The sequence below is a fragment of the Mustela lutreola genome, chromosome 9 (genome assembly GCF_030435805.1).
Source record: "Mustela lutreola isolate mMusLut2 chromosome 9, mMusLut2.pri, whole genome shotgun sequence".
Lineage (NCBI taxonomy): Eukaryota > Metazoa > Chordata > Mammalia > Carnivora > Mustelidae > Mustela > Mustela lutreola.
This window is the reverse complement of record NC_081298.1, coordinates 7,639,080-7,656,790: the sequence shown is the minus strand read 5'-3', so window position 1 is coordinate 7,656,790 and position 17,711 is coordinate 7,639,080. Positions and strand designations below refer to the sequence as shown.

At 43.1% G+C, this 17,711-nt stretch overlaps 1 protein-coding gene across 1 annotated transcript in view; it reads left to right on the top strand.

Moving 5' to 3' along the window:
- The window catches only part of DOK5 (docking protein 5), a 353,468-nt gene that overhangs the window by 85,214 nt on the left and 250,543 nt on the right, over positions 1–17,711 (top strand). The window contains exon 2 of the mRNA XM_059133197.1: positions 9,366–9,442. Coding sequence (XP_058989180.1) covers positions 9,366–9,442 — 77 coding nt within the window. The remainder of the gene's footprint in view (positions 1–9,365; positions 9,443–17,711) is intronic.

Here is a 17,711-nt window from a genome sequence, read left to right as displayed (position 1 = left end):
ATGCCCAGTAGTCACGTTCAAAGGAGCAGCAATATCACTGAGGAGACCAATGTAAATGAATAATTCCCGTGAATAAACAAATGGTCTGGGGAGGGTGACATAAAGTGCTTATTAATGTCAGCAGTTCAAATGCAAATATTTTCACAGTGTGGAAGAGCTACTTTAAAGTCCTTTCCTGGACGAGGTTGATGAGATCACTTCCTCAAGGGTTTGCGGTCAACAAATCGGAGAGAGAAAAACCCTCTAAAAATGCTGCCTTCTGACACCATCTTGGGTAACTTCAGAGTGGGCGGAAGGAGATGAAAGATTAATGCATTCTGAAAATGCAAATGTGAATACGTGTAACCCCAACGTCACTGGGAGTCCCTGTGTTGCTTAAGGTACACCTATGTGAGGGACACCCGTGTGGCTCAGTGGGTTAAGCCTTTGCCTTCGGCTCAGGTCATGGTCTCAGAGTCCTGGGATCGAGCCCCTCATCGGGCTCTCTGCTCTGTGGGGAGCCTGCTTCCCCTTCTCTCTCTATTTCTCTCTGCCTTCCTCTCTGCCTACTTGTGATCTCTGTCAAATAAATAAATAAAACCTTAAAAAATAAAGTTACAGATGAGATTAGCTCCTATATGCCACATGGTCATTCTGTGTTTTGGGAGAAGTTTGTGCTTGCTTTAGTATTTCTATAAATGGGGGTGGGGTCTTGTGTTCCACATTCACATCTGCATTTGACTCTTTTTTTCTACTAAAGTTCCCAGAAGGCCCTGTTTTTTTTCAGTACCTGTACCAGTCAGCATTCTCCGGAGAAGCAGAACCAACAGGATATGTTTCTACTGAACCCAGTTTTTAGTAAGATATTTCCCAAATCTATACTCTTCTCTCTCTTCCTCTGTGTATGTGTATTTGTTCGTCTTCCTATCTGTAATTTGTCGCTCATCATTTGCACTAGAACAGCTGACATTGTTTGTGTAAAGTTCAGAAAAGCAAAAGGAAAGCAAGTCTTTAAACCAGTGTTTGTGATACAGATTTTTATAAGGTAGTATAATAAAATTTTTAAATGTGAATGCATGACTATGTCTATATTCATATATTGTTTCATCTTGCTTTTTTTTCCATAATGGTGAACTTATGGATTTTTTTTTTATTTACTAAAAATTTTGGATCATCCAGGTATTAAATTTTATATTTTCTTATTTTGGGTGAACAAGGCTCATAAACAAACAAAATGAAAATGCCGTTGTTTATTGAACTACAGATATAAATCTCAACTCCTATGAGATTTTGAAATTGGAGATCTAGTTCAGAGATTATTTGCTCCAATAAACCTTTTCTGGAGATGCTGTATGTAAATTTCTCTTCAGCACAGATTCAAAACATTTACTGCTCCAGGAAATAAACAGATGTGATTCCAATAGCCAATAAGAGTAACAAACGAATTTACAGTGATGTTAGAAAAACAACCAGGATGACTTTGCAAGAACCTTGCCATTTGTAGAATCTAGAATCATAGTCAAATAATATGATAAAACCACCATTCCTTAGTCACACATTTTCTTGTATTTTAAAGTAGTGATTGCCAAACGCTGTATTTATTTATGTCGATTCCGCTTTTTACTGCTGAAGAGGTCTAGATGTCTTGTCTAATTACCTTTCCTGTTGCTTAAAGGGAGATAAATTATAACAATTCAGATCCCCTGTCTCACTCAGAAACTTATCAGCGTAGTGAGAGATATGCATAGCAAAAATTTCTTTGACAATTCCTGTATTGACTTTATTATCGTGTCGCATAGTGCATATGTCTGAATAATGTCTGTTATAAGATGTGATAACAGGATTTAAATTGTTGGGTATAGTGAGATAGTTGATAGCTCTGTCGGCGTGAATTTAATGGAGAGGGATCATGTTTGTCAATGAGAAAACTCAATATTGTAAGCAGGCAAATTCTCCCAAGTGAATCCACGAATTGACGTGTTCATTGGAATCACACTGTACAGGGTTTTTCACATTGAACATGTTATTAAATTCATTTGGAAGAATAAAAAAGGTCCAAAACAGTTAGACAAACAATAAGAAGAGAAGCGTTTCCCTTACTTGAAATCAATCCGTGTTAACAAGGTGTGGTAGTTAAATGGTTAAAACTAATAGCTTAGTGGTCAGATTTCCAAAGTGGTTCTGGCATCTGATTTATGCCTCGGGTGCTATATGGAAAAGGAAGAGCCGGATGAGGGTGTGAGGGCATGGGTAGAGCAGGAAGTACGTAGAGGCAGTGGACAGTTGAGGTTTCCGATAGCTCTCCCCTTACCCAAGGCATTAGCTCTCAGAGGTCTAAGAGGAACTTAAGCTTATCAGTGCTGGAAGTGGTGATGATACCAACCGGATGGGTGGTTTGTTGGGAGAGGGAGGGAAAAATGCCCCTTTTCCTCCATTAGTTAAGATTCTTGACTATGAACAAGGATGCCCAGGGACAGACCCTTGGACTAGTGCTCCCTTCATTGCAACCAAGAGAAATTGAATCTTCCATGGGATCACAGAGTTATTAGTTTTGCCCCTCCAAGGGGAAAAATGCTGCAGGAGCTTGCCCACCCAGCTGTACTCCCCTTCTCTGAGATCAGCAGCAGCTCCAACCTGTCCAGCCTTTGAACTGGGCTGACAGTTCTGATGAAATGTTGAGCAGCACGCACCCTTGCTTGTTCCTGCAGGGTTTTATTGGCTCTGCAAGTTTTAAAACTCATAAAAGATGTTTTATCAGTGAAGGAAGCTGGCCTACAGGGAACAGATGATTATGTACGAAGGCATCGTCTCCCGTGGTCTAATAACCATAACCAGTTTTAAATATTACACATCATAATATCAATAAAGCCTTGGTCATTTATTATCTACTCCTCAAATCTTCTCCTTTCAGTAAAAGATATTAGAAAAGGTCAGAGCTGCTGTCAGACCCCAGTGATAAAGAGCAGGTCGGTGCTCCAGAAAATGGTAGTTCTCACAGCGTTCAGGACTATAAACTTTTTAAATTGAATTGTAAAAGTTTATAACTAATAAAGAAACTCTTTTAGGTGATTTTAATGTTATTTGGTCGTTTGGAATATTCCACAGATGGAAACAGATGGTAAGGTCATGAAGTGGGTGAGCATTCAGCATCACAAAATGTAAATACATTTTCTCCACGTTAGAGATGCAGCAGTGGAGTCCCGCTAACGTTATAGGTCATTATCTAGTTCCTACGAAGATCAGGAGCTCTAACATGGCAACATAAATAGAGAAGGGGCTGAGGCTTCTGCTGGCGGGAAAGGAGCTGAGAACAGCAAACCAAGCTCCTTTTGGCAAAATAAATATATATTTCCCATTTTCTCCTTCAAACGACCTTGACCAGTTCCTCTCTTGTGATGAGTAAAGAACAGATCATTCTAGATGAGAATGGAAATTCATTTTCCCCAAAAGGTAATTTTAATAAGGGGATTGGTTTCTAGGAAGGCAAATATACTAGATTGTAGACTCCTTGAGGATCAGTTCCTGGCCTTGATTTCAGGGTCATTCACTCATTCATTCAGCAAATAATTAGTGAACATTTACTCCGTGGGAGGCATTGCTCTAGACACGTATGATATATCAATGAACAAAATGGGAAAAAAGTCCCTTTATGGAATTTACATTTGAACAGGATAGGTGAGGCAAAAAACAATATGTAAGATAGGTAAATAAATTAGTATGTTATTGTAAGCAAAGTAGTATGTTTAGAAGTGGGAAGTGCAAAAGAAAAAGGAAGAGTAAAGCAGATTTGATATGACCAAGATGGCTGGCATGAGAGCCCCTAGAAATTAATTCCTTTTTAAAAAATATTCATCCTGCAGACTTTTTATTTTACAATGCCTACACATGAGTGTATTTTTTTTAAAAGATTTTATTTATTTATTTGACAGACAGAGATCCCAAGTAGGCAGAGAGGCAGGCAGAGAGAGAGAGAGAAAGAAGCAGTCTCCCTGCTGAGCAGAGAGCCGGACACAGGACTTGATCCCAGGACCCCAGGATCATGACCCGAGCCGGAAGCAGAGACTTAACCCACTGAGCCACCCAGGCGCCCCACATGAGTGTATTTTGAACAACGATTGATTCTGATGAATACACAGCATTGTTGCTTCCTTTTATTCAATCAACCCGACGTTATAAAAATTCTCCTTGTCAATGACTATCTTTCTAAAATGTAAATAAATAACCATGGTCGCTAGGGAGGTCCTCTTGAAAAGGGGGCTACATGAGCAGTGACTTGAAGGGAATTAAGCCAGAGACACGGGGAAAGGCGTGCACCTGGCATGTCTGAGAGGTAACAAGGAGGCCAGTATGGCTGTAGAGGCGACGGCCAGTGCGGGGGAGGGAAGGAAGGCAGAGGGAAGACGTAGCTGGTACTGGACAGTTTATGGCACTGAAGGCCGTTGTTAGCACTTTGGCTTTTACTTTGAGTGAAATGGGGTGCCTTGCATAAATAGAGAAGTGACATGGCATAACTTATCACCTAAAAGGAAACTCTCTTAAAAAGGCATCTGTGCTCTGACATCATTGCAGCATTACTTACAATAACTAAGACTTGGACTTCATGGACACAAAGTAAGTGTCCATCAGCAGATAATGGATAAAGTAGGTGTGATATGTATCTCACATGTTATTAAACTACAGAAAGAAAGAAACCTTGCCAATTGTGACAATACAGACGGATCTTGAGGACATTATAATCCATGAAATAAGTCAGAGAAGGTCAAATTCCGTATGATCTCACTTAGTGATGGAATCTAAGAAACCAAACTCATAGAAGCAGGACAGATGGGTAGTTGGTAGAGATGGGAGGTGGGGAGTAGGGAAATGGTTGAGAGAGTTCAAAGGTTCTAAGTTAAAGTTCTAAGGTGATTAAGTTCTGAAGATTTAATGTACAGCATGGTGGCTATAGTTAAATAACTGTATTGTACATTTGAAAGTTCCTAAGAGAGTAGATTTTTTTAAAAAAGATTTTATTTAATTGAGAGACAGAGAGCATGAGAGAGAGATCATAGGCCGGGGGGGGGGGCACATAGAGGGAGAAGCAGACTCCTTGCTAAGCAGGGAGCCCAGTGTGAGACTCGATCCCAGGACCCTGGGATCATGAGCTGAAGGAGGACACTGAACTGACTGAGCCACCCAGGCGCCCTAAGAGAGCAGATCTTAAAAGTTCTTATCGTAAGAAAAAATTGTAACTATGTGCGGGGGTAGATGTGCAATGAAACTTACTGTGGTGACCATTTTGTGATACATTCTTGTATCAAGTCATGTTCTACAGCTAAAACAAATGCGATGTTATTTGGCAATCATGTATCTGTAAACTAGAAAGAAAAAGAACCAGTCTGGAGACTGGGTCAGAAAGACACTGTTAGCAGGCAGGAGGTGAAGAGAAAGACCAGCGAGGAAACTGTGTCAGCAGTTCTGGAGAAATGAGGATGCCCAGACCAAGCGCGGCATCGGAGATGGCGAGAGGTGATCGGACTCACTATGTCTGACCCCAGAGCTGACAAGAGTTCCTTTGGATTCTGTGTGTACTGCTTCAGGAAGGAGGAACCAGGGAGAGCTCCAGTTCTTGGCCTGACCCACTGAAGGCAAGAGCTGTCCTTTCCCTAAAGATGGAAGGCTGCAGGAGGAAGTGGTTCCATTTCCATTTTGGACCAGTTGAGTTGGAGGGGACTATTCGTTATCCCAGCGGAGATGCCAAGTAGGTAGTTGGGTATCTGGCAGCATCACGAACTTGCGAGGTCTGGCCTAGGGATATGAATTTGGAAGTGATCAGCACGTCTGATATTTAAATCTAAATATCATCTGATGTCTGATATTTAAGCTATGAGACTGGATGCGATCCCTACAGGCGTGCGTGTGCAGAGAGAAACAGGAGGTCTCAGAAGTGACTTTATGACGAGCTCAGTGGAAGTGGAATGCATAAACAAACGTGGATGAGTCATAACAGAAATGAGTGCATTTCTCCAAAAAATGGCAACTCAGAGAAATAGCCCTAGATATGTAGTTCATGCAAGCAACACCGTAGAGTTGTTTAAAACTTGAAATGTGGCTTCTTCTAGGTCCAGGGTGGAAGTGGGGACCTGATGAAGAAGGGCACCGGGAGAGGAGAGAGTAACCACAGGTGCACCATATTTGTTCACTCATTACGTATGCCTTCCCTCCAGCATAAACAATTTAAGGGCCTAGTATGTGTCGGGCATTAATCACTAATGTTGGGCACTTGCAGAGTTTTGCCACCCACCATCAATTTCTTCTTTCTGACCATCTCAATTTCCTTCTAGGCATTACTGTTCCCAGCTGTGGGCCGCCCTACAGAGGCAGTGAGCCCACAAATCTGTATGACACGGGTACTGCCAAGAGGCCAGGCATGTGACCTAGCCTGGGCTAACTAGACTCTACACCAGCGTTTTGGCCTTTCAACAATGAAAGAAGAAATGACTAGTGACCCAAGAGAGTCGAATTCAAGTCATCATCGCAAGCCACACATATAACTTTGAACTTTCTAATAGCTACCAAAACAAGGTAAGAAGAAACAGGTCTAGCTAATTTTAAGTCTATATCGTATTTGACTTCCTATCTCCAAAATATCATCGTGTAAATATTATAAAAATTATTTACAAAATTTTACATTATTTTCCTTGTACGGAGTCTTTGGAATTGGATACGTGCTGTACATTTACGGTGCAACTCTTTTCGGACCCGCAATATTTCAGCACTCGATTGCCACATGTGGGGTGTCACTGTGTTGCAGAGGGTGGGATCCGAGTTCATTCATTTTGGCAGCAGCTCACTAAGCAGACAGAACCTTCTGCAGGCTCTCAGCAGCAGGGCTTGCTTCCTGACCCTCCAGAGCTTCCTCAGTCTTTGGGAAGTCCGCTCCGCCGTGTCCTCCGTCCCGATAGGAGCAAGTCAGTACGTTTCCAGCAGCCTGGAATGCAGTTTCTTTGCTTAGGTTGCTAGAGTAATTTCTTCTTACTTACACTCAAAGAAACCTCACTGCTCTACCCCTTTGTTGGAAAACAAAGAAGGATGTGTGCTGGATCCAGACTTTTCACAAGGGTGGAGTCAAGAGGATCACACCTTCAAGAAGGATAATGTCAGTCTGCATGGGTTTGGATGGAAAAAAAAATCTCCAAAATAGAGCTTTGGGTGAAAAGGCAAAGATGCAGAAAATGTGTATTGCCTGGTCCTCTTTGTATAATTTCTTCAAAAACCATGCATGTGTGTATATACACACATAAAATTATTACATGGAAAGGAACAAACTTGCAGAACAGGGTGACCTTTAGAGAACATGGGTGGGCAGTGGGGAACATGTAGGTTATGGGCAGAATTATGCCCCCGTTATCGTGTGTTGAAGTCCTAACCCCCAGTACCTCGGAAAGTGACCATGTTTGGAAAGGGGTCTTTGAGGAGGTAATTAAGTTAAAATGACATCGCTTGAGTGACCCGTTATCCAACATGACTGCTCTCCTTGCAAGAGTCTGAGATTTGGATGTACTACATACGATAAAAGAGAGAGAAGGCATTGTAAAGACACAGGAAGGAGATGGCCATCTCCAAGCCAAGAAGACAGGCCCAGAGCAGACTCTTCTCTCATGGCCCTAGAAGAGCCCAGCCCTGCCAGCACCTGAATCTTGGACTTCTAGTTTCTCTGTAACTGTAAGAAAATAAATTTCTCTTGTGGAAACCATCTCGTGACCCTCTGCTGTGGCAGCCCCGGAAAACTCATACCAGGAAGTAGTTAAAAGAGAGGTGGACTTCTACGTACTTTAACAGTTTCTGTTCTAATATTTTTACATGTACTTCAACATAAATATAAAAAATGGAAATATTACAAAAAGAAGACTCAGGGTCCTCCCTTACCTTCCTGTGTGTCTCTGCTTCCTTCTCTGTATACATTCCCTTCTTGAAATTTCACCACACATAAAGCAAACTCCTAGGACCCTTACATCTCCAAAGGAAGGTAGAACTTATGACTTAACTCTTCCTTGTTCAGTTAATGTACTTGCCTGTCTTTTTAACTGTGGGCACACCATGATGTCCTTTGGAATGATTATGGAGACATCTTTGTTTGGTTTCACTCTCTGTTCTCTTGTCAAGTTCGTTATCATACCTTTATGACGTTCCTCATCTGGCGCAAGTTACAGGTCCTTGCTTGTAGGTAACAGAATGTATACTTTATAGTCTTAAGCAGAAAAAAACCAATTCATTGAAAGGCAAGAAGGGACCTAACAGGTTCCAAGGAGAAGCTCTAGAAACAGGTTTGGGAAAAACAAAACAACAAAAAACAAGAAGGAATAAACTTCATGGGGGGAGGGGAGTCATAGCCAGAACTGATGGGCTCTTACTTGAGGATGCCACCAGTGAAGTTAATCAGCTATGCTTGTTTGTTTTGTTTTGTTTCTGAATCCTTTTCTTTAGGATTCCATACTCAAAGGAAAAAAAGTCTAATGAGCTTAAGTTGCCTCATAGGCCCATCCCTTAATCAGGAAAGGCAAGGCACTCTCCCCAGCCGGGAAAGTGCTCACTTGTAAGGCAGATCCAATGTGCTTTTGCCAGAAAAAAGGGATTCTAAGTAGCGAAAATAACATATTTCTTGGATGATAATTGATTTATTTGTTTATTCCACACCAGGGGCCATGTTCTGCAGGAAGATCTTTCCTATAGCATCATCTCCCAAAGGGCAGAGTTGGATTTACAATTTTCTTATACAACATCCAAGATGATGAGTGATTGATAGGTGTCTAGCGTTATAATGTGAAGTAAATTCTATTACATTGTGCCTAGATAGCTTTATTTATGGTTGTTGTAAGGGTTCCTTCTCTAGGTTTTGCCTCTTACTAGAAAGTTGGTCTCCCCTTTCAAGGTAGTGATCACTGTGTTGACCAGACCTTACCTCATTTTTTTAGGTAATTGAAAAAATCTATCCAACACCCTCATCAGTTGGCAGGGGTGGGGGTGAGGGGGATGGGAAGTAGACCCTTAAAATCCTTGCTTTCATCCGTGTATTTACAGACCCAGGGACGGTTTGAGTTAATCTCTTTAGGAAACAAATTTTAGAAACATTTCTTAAAGTTTAGAATTAAGTTATTCAAAGGTATGTATAATTATGGCCTAAACAATCGATTTCATTAACTCCAGTAGCATATTACATGGATCTGGGCTATGATTATGAAATCACGGTTTTATTTTTCCCTAATTAAATATTGAAGTTTAGGTCTAGATTTTAATCCTACTCCCCAGAGTAACTTTGGTTGAGATTTTGTGATGCAGTGGAAACATGAGCTCCTGACCTTGGGCGGACCGGCGAACGCTCCGTGTAAAACCACTTCTCCTTCCAGGTGTGGAATCCATACAAAAGGGGAATTGCAGGGTGCAGGCCTTCTGGAAGAGAGCACGTGAGCAAAACTCAACAAAAGTAAGTGCTTTTTCATTCGTGCTTCTTTAAAAAAATTTTGTTTATTCTTTTTTAATTTAAGTGTAATTAATATACGATGTTACATTAGGTTCAGGTGTACAACATAGCGATTTGACAGCATTATACATTACTCACTGCTCACCACGGTCAGTGTAGTCCCCATCTGTCCCATGCAGTGTATTTTCATGTCCCTGCGCTGTATTTTCATGTCCGTGACTTACTTATTTGAGTGGCTGTACTAGATGTGGCTATACTAGAAGAGAAAGGGGTAAGGCAGTTAGTTGCAGGCTCATGATCTGAATTGGGATCTGAATTCAAATCTGAAATCTACCCTATTCTAGCCACACGACTGCAGGTAAGTTTCTTAAATTCACAGAGCCTTCATTTCTTCATCTGTAAAATGGGGCTAAGCTATCTATTTCTTAATGTGATCTTTAGGGTCAGATGAAACACTTGAGGTGTCCATTTCCAGTGCATCATGAGTACTCAATAAGTTGTAACCACTATGATTTGGCAACTAACATTTTACGTGACTAACTCATTTCCCTACTATAACCCATTTAAAGCAGCTTAATGATTACTGGTTAATGTATGTAGGTCTGTTTGGTTTGTATGAATACAACTAGTTGTGACCAGAAAGCAGAACAAATCCTATAGCTCACAATTTCCTAAGATGCTTCTAGAACACTAGCCAGCCATACAGTGTAACAAAATGGGTCATCAGGAATATATTTTCTGTTCAAACAGATTTGGGTAAACCTTAATAAAAGTCAAACTGCTGTTTATTGCAGGACTTTTCAGAGCCTTTAATATACTATCATGCATTGTGACTTTCCAGAGGCAAATAGTACAGACAAATTTCCTAACTTACTTGACCAAAAATAAAATAAAATAAAAACACATTAACATGAAGTTAGTAGATTCAGAAAACACTGTGAAGAAGGGATGCCATAGCCGTGTTCCCAGCCACTTGCCAAGTGGCATAAGAGGTGTTCACTGCAGACGATCCAACTTGCCTAGAGCGGCCATTGGGAATGTAATCTAGTTCCTCTTGAAAGCAGAAATTCCCCCCCCCCCAAATTGAGTTGTAGCCTATGAGGGAGAAACAAATTGCCACCCCACTGTTCACACTTCTGCTCTGTCTGTAAATGTTAGGAACTACCGTAAAACGACATTTGAGTTCCTGCGGCAATAAATACACAAATACAGATTTTCTCCAAATATGGCTAGGGCATCATTCCCCCCCCCCCCCTTTTACCACCTCAGAGTCCCTAAACAGGTTTGAATCTGTTGACAAAGCTTTTTAAAGCCATTTAGCTGACTTTCTCTTTCATATGCTAGCAATCTGTTCACTCCATTCCCAGGGACCTCAGATGGAGCTCTCTCTCTTTCCTCCTCTCTCTCTCTCCCTTACTCCTTCCTTTCCTGGCTCCCCCTTTCTCCCCCTTTCTTATTTCTTGGCAGACTTGCCCCTGGATAGACAAATGGTAACTCCTTCTTTTACTGGCACTCAAGCACCAGAATTTAGTCACTCCCACTCTATGCCGTTGGCTAAGTAATTGCTTGGAATTTGTTACCGCGGTTTAACTCTGTTCTCCACCCACCATTGATACCAGAGGAGTTTTACCTGCAAAAGAATGAGGTCCTATTCTCTATGCACAAAATGTTCTGGTTTTCCCCAGACTTCTGTGCCCGAGTGAATCTCAGGCAAAAAAAGAAAGTTCTGCACATCCATCAACATTGAGAAGGCCGTGACGTCCCTATCTAGAGCTGAAGCTGGAGATTGAACATGAAAGGGAAAAAAAAAATCTTGTGGCAAATAAGGAATTGCATGAAGCTGGCACTCAAGGTTGAGGAGGACCATTTTCTAAGGTTTACGTGATGCTGCTTGGGCAAGATTTTCTTTAGCCTCTTGTACAATCTTTAAATTAAATGATACTATGCACACTTTCAGGATCCTAATGGCAATAGGCACGAAGGTGAGATATAGTCAAGTCATCCTTATGGGGGCAGCAATTAGAGCTTTGCAAAATTGAGGCAGAATTGGGGAACACTGTCGTCAGGATTGATGATGTAAAAGTAGATTCTGCACCATAATGTGAGTATCTGTTTGTGCTCCCACTCGTGTACTTCTAGGACCTGGAGGCTTGTGGGCACACAGTAAGGGCCCAATAACTGCTTATTTAAGGAAAAAAAAAAAAATCTTCAAAGTGGTGACTTCCACCGTCTATCTATGGTCCCCTCTATCTATGGAGTTGAACTCATGGCTAAGTTACATCATGACTAAGAGGCATGGCATTATACTTAACACTGGCCTTGGAGACAGAGGGCCTTGAGGGTTAAGGGCAGGGTCAGCCCTGTCCCATCTGTGTGGCTTTGTGCAAGTTACCGAGTCTAAACCTCACCCTCCTCATCTCTGTGGTGGAGACGGTGGTCCCTGAGACACCTTAAGAGCAAAGATTGGTTAAGACAAGGTATGTCAAACCTTTGACTGCACCTGGCTTATTGGAAGCCTTCACTAAATATTAATATGTTGAAGATAAACTTGGTATCATATCAGTTCAAAAAGAGTAGGTCTTCAGGTAGAGTAGTATAGAACTAGATGCTAGGCAGTATAAATTTTCTGTACTATATACTATATATACTAACTTATAAATGCAGGCACTGGGTCCAAAATCAGATGTGGTGCTACATGGCACTGTCCCTCATCCTCAGCCCTACCCAGCACCGTGGGAAACACCAGGACCACAGTTGATCAGGCATCCCATAGAGGGTCATATAAATAATCACTTCAAAAGGTTGCTATGGGTCAGTGATTTTCAACCAGGGAGAGGTTTGCCCCTCACCCCGACCCCAAGAACACTCAGCAGTATCTGGAGTCCTTTTTGGTTGTCCCAGCTGTGGGGATGGGGACGACAGAGTGCGCTCTGGGCTTCTGATGGGGAGGGGAGCCAGGAATGAGAACGATCAGCAGCGTCCAAACTTGAGAGCTTGGGTTTTAAAAACATGTGACCTTTTAAAGACTCCATCAGAGTCAACACTTCTCAAGGATAAACGATTTATAAAATTATTTTCAGAGTATGGAAAAGGGTTCAGTCGAGTGGTTCAGGTTGGCTGTGAGAGCTGGGAAGCGAGATGGGTCTGGGGAGCCCAGATCTGTTACACTTCTGGGGCCCACTGGCTGGGCAGCAGGGCCAATGCGGAGAGGTGCGGCTTTATGAAAATATGCCTTGAGCAAATATTCTGCTTGGGAATATTTATAATAAGTCATTTAAAAATACTCGAATGCACTGACTAGCAACAAAGATCCTGATTAACCCAGATTCCACTAAAAATAGGAAGAGCCCATTGCATTTAGGCAGAGTTATTTCATTAGTGGGTGAGGCAGGCAGAGAAAATAAATTCTAGGGAATAACAATACTAACAACAACAACAGCTCTCCTTTGTCAAGCTTGGGCACCGTGTTGCATGCTGTGCTGGAAAGTGGCATGAGGAGAAACTTTGGGTCTGGAGTCCTACCTCAGCCCTATCACCCAGCTGCGGGAGTCTGCGACGCTTATTTCTTCCTTTCTGTTGCTTATGGTTTTGTCTGTAAAATGGGAACTGGAGCAATATGTGCCTCATGGGATTGCGGTGAGAATTCGAAAGAATAAAGTCTCCGGGACACCCAGCACAGTGACTGACACATAGGCTTCTAGGAAAGGTGAAGTAATTCTCTTTGGAATAATCCTTCCAAAAACTGTGGAGATCTGTCAAGACGAGAACATTGAGAAGCGGGAAAACTGTCAGAAAGAGATGAAGAGAGGTGTCTGAATTCCCGCAAGCAGTGAGTCGCCAAGCTGGGTGAAATTCCGGAGCCCACCGGGGATCCCTCGACGGGGAGGGCCGTCCGGCGCCTCTAAGGACACCGCACTTGCCTGTCAAGGAAAGCTGTCCTCCACTGTCTCTCCAGTGAAGGACATTTTAAGCTGATTTTGCCCTGCGTCACCCTGCCGCCGCTGCTGCCGTCCCAAGAATGGGTTCTGAGGTCCCCGGCGGGAGCATTAGATCATTCAAATAACGTAAATGGTGGGTTTCACACTTGGAAAGTTGCCCTTGGAGAAATAGTGAGAGGTGTGTCAGTGTTCCCGTCAAGAACTAGCGCTCAGCGGACCCGAGTGCCGTCGCGAAGTGCGTCCCTGCCCTGATCACACTGCCGGGACCTCGTCACGTAGCTTCCGTCAGGTGCTCTCACTGGAAGAGGCCTGGAGGGAGACACAAGTCTGTGGGCTGCCAGCAAGATTCGGAAGGGCCCACTGTGTGTGTGTGTGTGTGTGTGTGTGTGTGTGTGTGTGTGTGTGTGTAGGTGTCTGTGTGCGGTTGTGTATATGTTTGAGTGTGTATGTGTACATGTTTGAGTGTCCATGTGTGTATGTACTTCTGTGTGTGCCTGTATGTGTGTGTATGTGGCATGGGTGTGCCTGCGTGAATGTGTGTCTGTGTGTACCTGTGTGTGCCAGTGTGTGAGTGTGCCCATGTGTAAGTGTGTACGCACCCGTGTGTGCCTCTTTGTGTATGTGTGTGTATGAGTGTGTATTGGCTTGTGCTTCTGTGGGTATGTGTATGTGCCTGTGTGTGACTGTGTGTGTTTGTACCACTGTGTGTGTCTTCCTGTGTGTGCCCTCGTGTGTATATGTGTGCCTGTGCCCCTGTGTGTGAGTATACCTGTGTGTGGTTGTGTTTATGTGTCGGCATATATGAAGGTGTATATATGGGTATGTGAGTGTGTGTGTGTGTGTTTGTGTGTGTGTGTGTGTGTGTGCCTGTGGGTGTGTGCTCTGGTCGCAGAGCTGAAGCTGCCTTCACCACACAGTCACCCTGACGAATGCAATGGCATTTGTCGAGGCTGACATTGGAGTCATGGGAATAGCTTGGGGCTGGGCTGCTCCTAATTATATTTAATTGCACAGCCTGGATTTGACAGTGAGTTTGGTTTGAAACGGGTGATGTGAAGGCTTGACAGTGTCTTCCCAGCTTGACAGGACTGGGGTGGAAACAGTAGCTGATGAGCGTGGCCCCACCAACAGCCCTCATGGCCGACTGGGGGAACCTCCGTGAATGCCCCAGGGTTCAAAGTCACAGTGGCGCTGAGCTGTGGCAGCCACGCACTCAGGCCTCTGCCGACCCCTCTTGCCTTCATTGCTTATGCTTTTTTTTTTTTTTTAAAGATTTTTATTTATTTATTTGACAGACAGAGATCACAAATAGGCAGAGAGGCAGGCTGAGAGAGAGGAGGAAGCAGGCTCCCTGCTGAGCAGAGAGCCCAATGTGGGGCTCGATCCTAGGACCCTGGGATCATGACCTGAGCCGAAGGCAGAGGCTTTAACCCACTGAGCCACCCCGGCGCCCCTGCTTATGCTTATTTACCACTTGATTTTTTTTTCTGGCTTATTTTTTGGCCCAGTCATCTGGTGATGGGTGAATTGAGGAAATAGATACCAGAAACGACTCCAGTTGTGACATTCGTCAGCGTCCTCCCCAGGCCAGGACTCCAACTGCATCATTTGGTGTAATTGTCTACACTCAGCACAGCTGGGGTCCCTCACCAGCAACCATTCTTTACATGCTCTGATACCAGAAATTTTTCTCAGGCTCACCCTGGTTTTAAAATATTTTGTTGACTGTTCCCCTTGCTGTACAGAAGCTTCTTCTCTTGATGAAGTCCCAGAAGTCCCTTTTCGTTGTTGTTTCCCCTGCCTTTGGAGACGTGTTTTGAAAGAAGTTGCTCTGGCCCATGTTGAAGAGGTTACGGCTTATGTTCTTCTCCAGGATTTGGATGGATTCCTACCCCACGTTGATGTCTTTCATCCATTTAGAGTTTATCTATGGTGTAAGAGAGTGGTCGGGTTTTATTCTTCGACACGTGGCTCTCTAGTTCTCCCAGCACCATTTATTGAAGAGATTGTCTTTTTTCCATTGGATATTTTTTTCCTGCTTTGTTGAGGATTAGTTGACCATAAAGTTGTGGGTCCATATCTGGGCTCTCTATTCGGTTCCACTGGTGTATGTGTCTGTTTTTGTGCCAGTACCATGCTGTCTTGATGAGGACAGCTTTGTAATAGAGCTTGAAATCAGGCAACGTGTTGCCTCCCAGCTTTGTCTTTTTCAACATTTCCGTTGCGATTCAGGGGTCTTTTCTGGTTCCAAACAAAATTCAAGATTATTTGTTCCAAACAAAGAGGCAGCGCATGGAATGGGAGAAGATATTTGCAAATAACACTTAGAGACGAAGGGGTAATATCCACGATCTATAAAGAACTTCTCAAACTCAACACCCGAAACACAGATAATTAGGTCAAAAAAATGGGCAGAAGACATGAGCAGACCCTTCTCCAAAGAGGACATACAAATGGCTAATAGACACACATGGAAAAGTGTTCATCCTCATGAGCCATCAGGGAGATTCAAATCAAAACCACACTGAGATACCACCTTCCACCAATTCAAATGGCAAAAATCGACGAGGCAAGAAACAGCAAGTGTAGGAAAAGTTGTGGAGAAAGGGGAACCCTCTTACACTGTTGGTGGGAAGGCACATTGGTGCAGCCACTTTGGAAAAAGGTGTGGAGGTTCCTCAAAAAAGAAAAGAGAAAAAAAAATAGAAAATTTGGGGTGAGGTGAAAACAAGAGGAGGGTTCTGAGCCGAGAAGTGACACGGTGTGCCTGGTGTTTTAATCAGATCACTCAGGCTGCTGAGTGGGGATCGGACTGCATGGAGGGGAGGGTCAGAGCTGGGAGACCAGTGAGGAGGCCACTGTGAACCCTCACAGAGGCAGGATAGCAGGTTGGACCCGGGGAGGGGCGCTGGAAGTGTGGCCTATGGTCAGAACTGGATATGTCTGCAGGTGGAAGCTGCAAGGTTTACAAAGTACCTAATATCTTTCAGGAAGGTATTAGTTTTAAAACAATTACAGCATACCAGTTCACAACAGTGAGCTTTAAGAATATGTCTGTTACATAGTTGCCTGAAAGCATCAAGATGAATAGCAGTAGGATAGTAAAATTCCCAAGTTATAAAAATGCACACACACACAAATACTATTTTCATTTTTTAAGAAAATTTAAATGTATCAAATTAGAACAGTCATTTCCTCTGAGAATGGAGGTTGCAGTTGGGCATGGGAGTGAAGTTTTGGTTAATTTCTGCAGGATTTTTGTTGTTGTTGTTTCCCAGGGGGGCATTCCATTCATTGCTTTTCATTATTCTTTTATTAAAGGAGAAGGGGAAATATTCAGAAGAGGAAAATAATTCATATTCTCGAGCTTTTAAAGACCTTTCAATAAAGACCTTAACTAGGGGCGCCTGGGTGGCTCAATGGGTTAAAGCCTCTGCCTTCGGCTTGATCAGGTCATGATCCCCGAGTCCTGGGATCAAGCCCCACATCAGGCTCTCTGCTCAGCAGGGAGCCTGCTTCCTCCTCTCTCTCTGCCTGCCTCTCTGCCTAGTTGTGATCTCTGTCAAATAAATAAATAAAATCTTTAAAAAAAAAAAAAAGACCTTAACTAGTCCCACACCCCACCCATCAGGCATTTGTGTTCAGAAAGGTCATTGTCAAGGTTTGTTTCAGAATTTGGTTTCCTGCTGCCAAATGTAGGATGTTTGGGGAAACGCGATCTTTTCCCCTCTTCTGTGGCCACTGAGAACAAAATTGGGTGCTGTTGACTTGCAGTTAGAGTCTCCTCCTTGAGGGGAGCAAATTCTAATAACTCTTCACCCAATAGTAGTCAGAATTGGGGTGGAAGATGAAATACTTTCAGGCACTCAGAAATTGCCCTTCTAGTATGTTGAGGGTCATGTGAAATGAAATTGCTCTTTCTCGGGTGTATTTACATCTTCCGGTTTACATGTTCCATCCTCCAAGGATTCACGGAGCTCGCAGTGACAGCCCATCAGTGGATTAATGCAGTGTGACTAAGAAGAGATCGTTGGGGGGCCCTTGGGTGGCTCAGTCGGGTAAGCGTCTGCCTTTAGCTCAGGTCATGATCTTGGTGTCTTGGGATGCAGCCCCATGTCGGGCTTCCCGCTCAGTGCCTCTCCCTCTGCTCATGCTCTCTCCCTCCCTCAAATAAATAAATAAATAAAATCTTAACAGCAACAATAAGAAGAGATGGTTGTGTCAAAGACCTAATCTTTCAACTCTGATTAGATCTCCTGTAATATCCTGCCCATACGTAGAAGATAGGCATTTGAGGAAGAAGAGAGTTTTACAATTTCAGGGAAATCTATAAT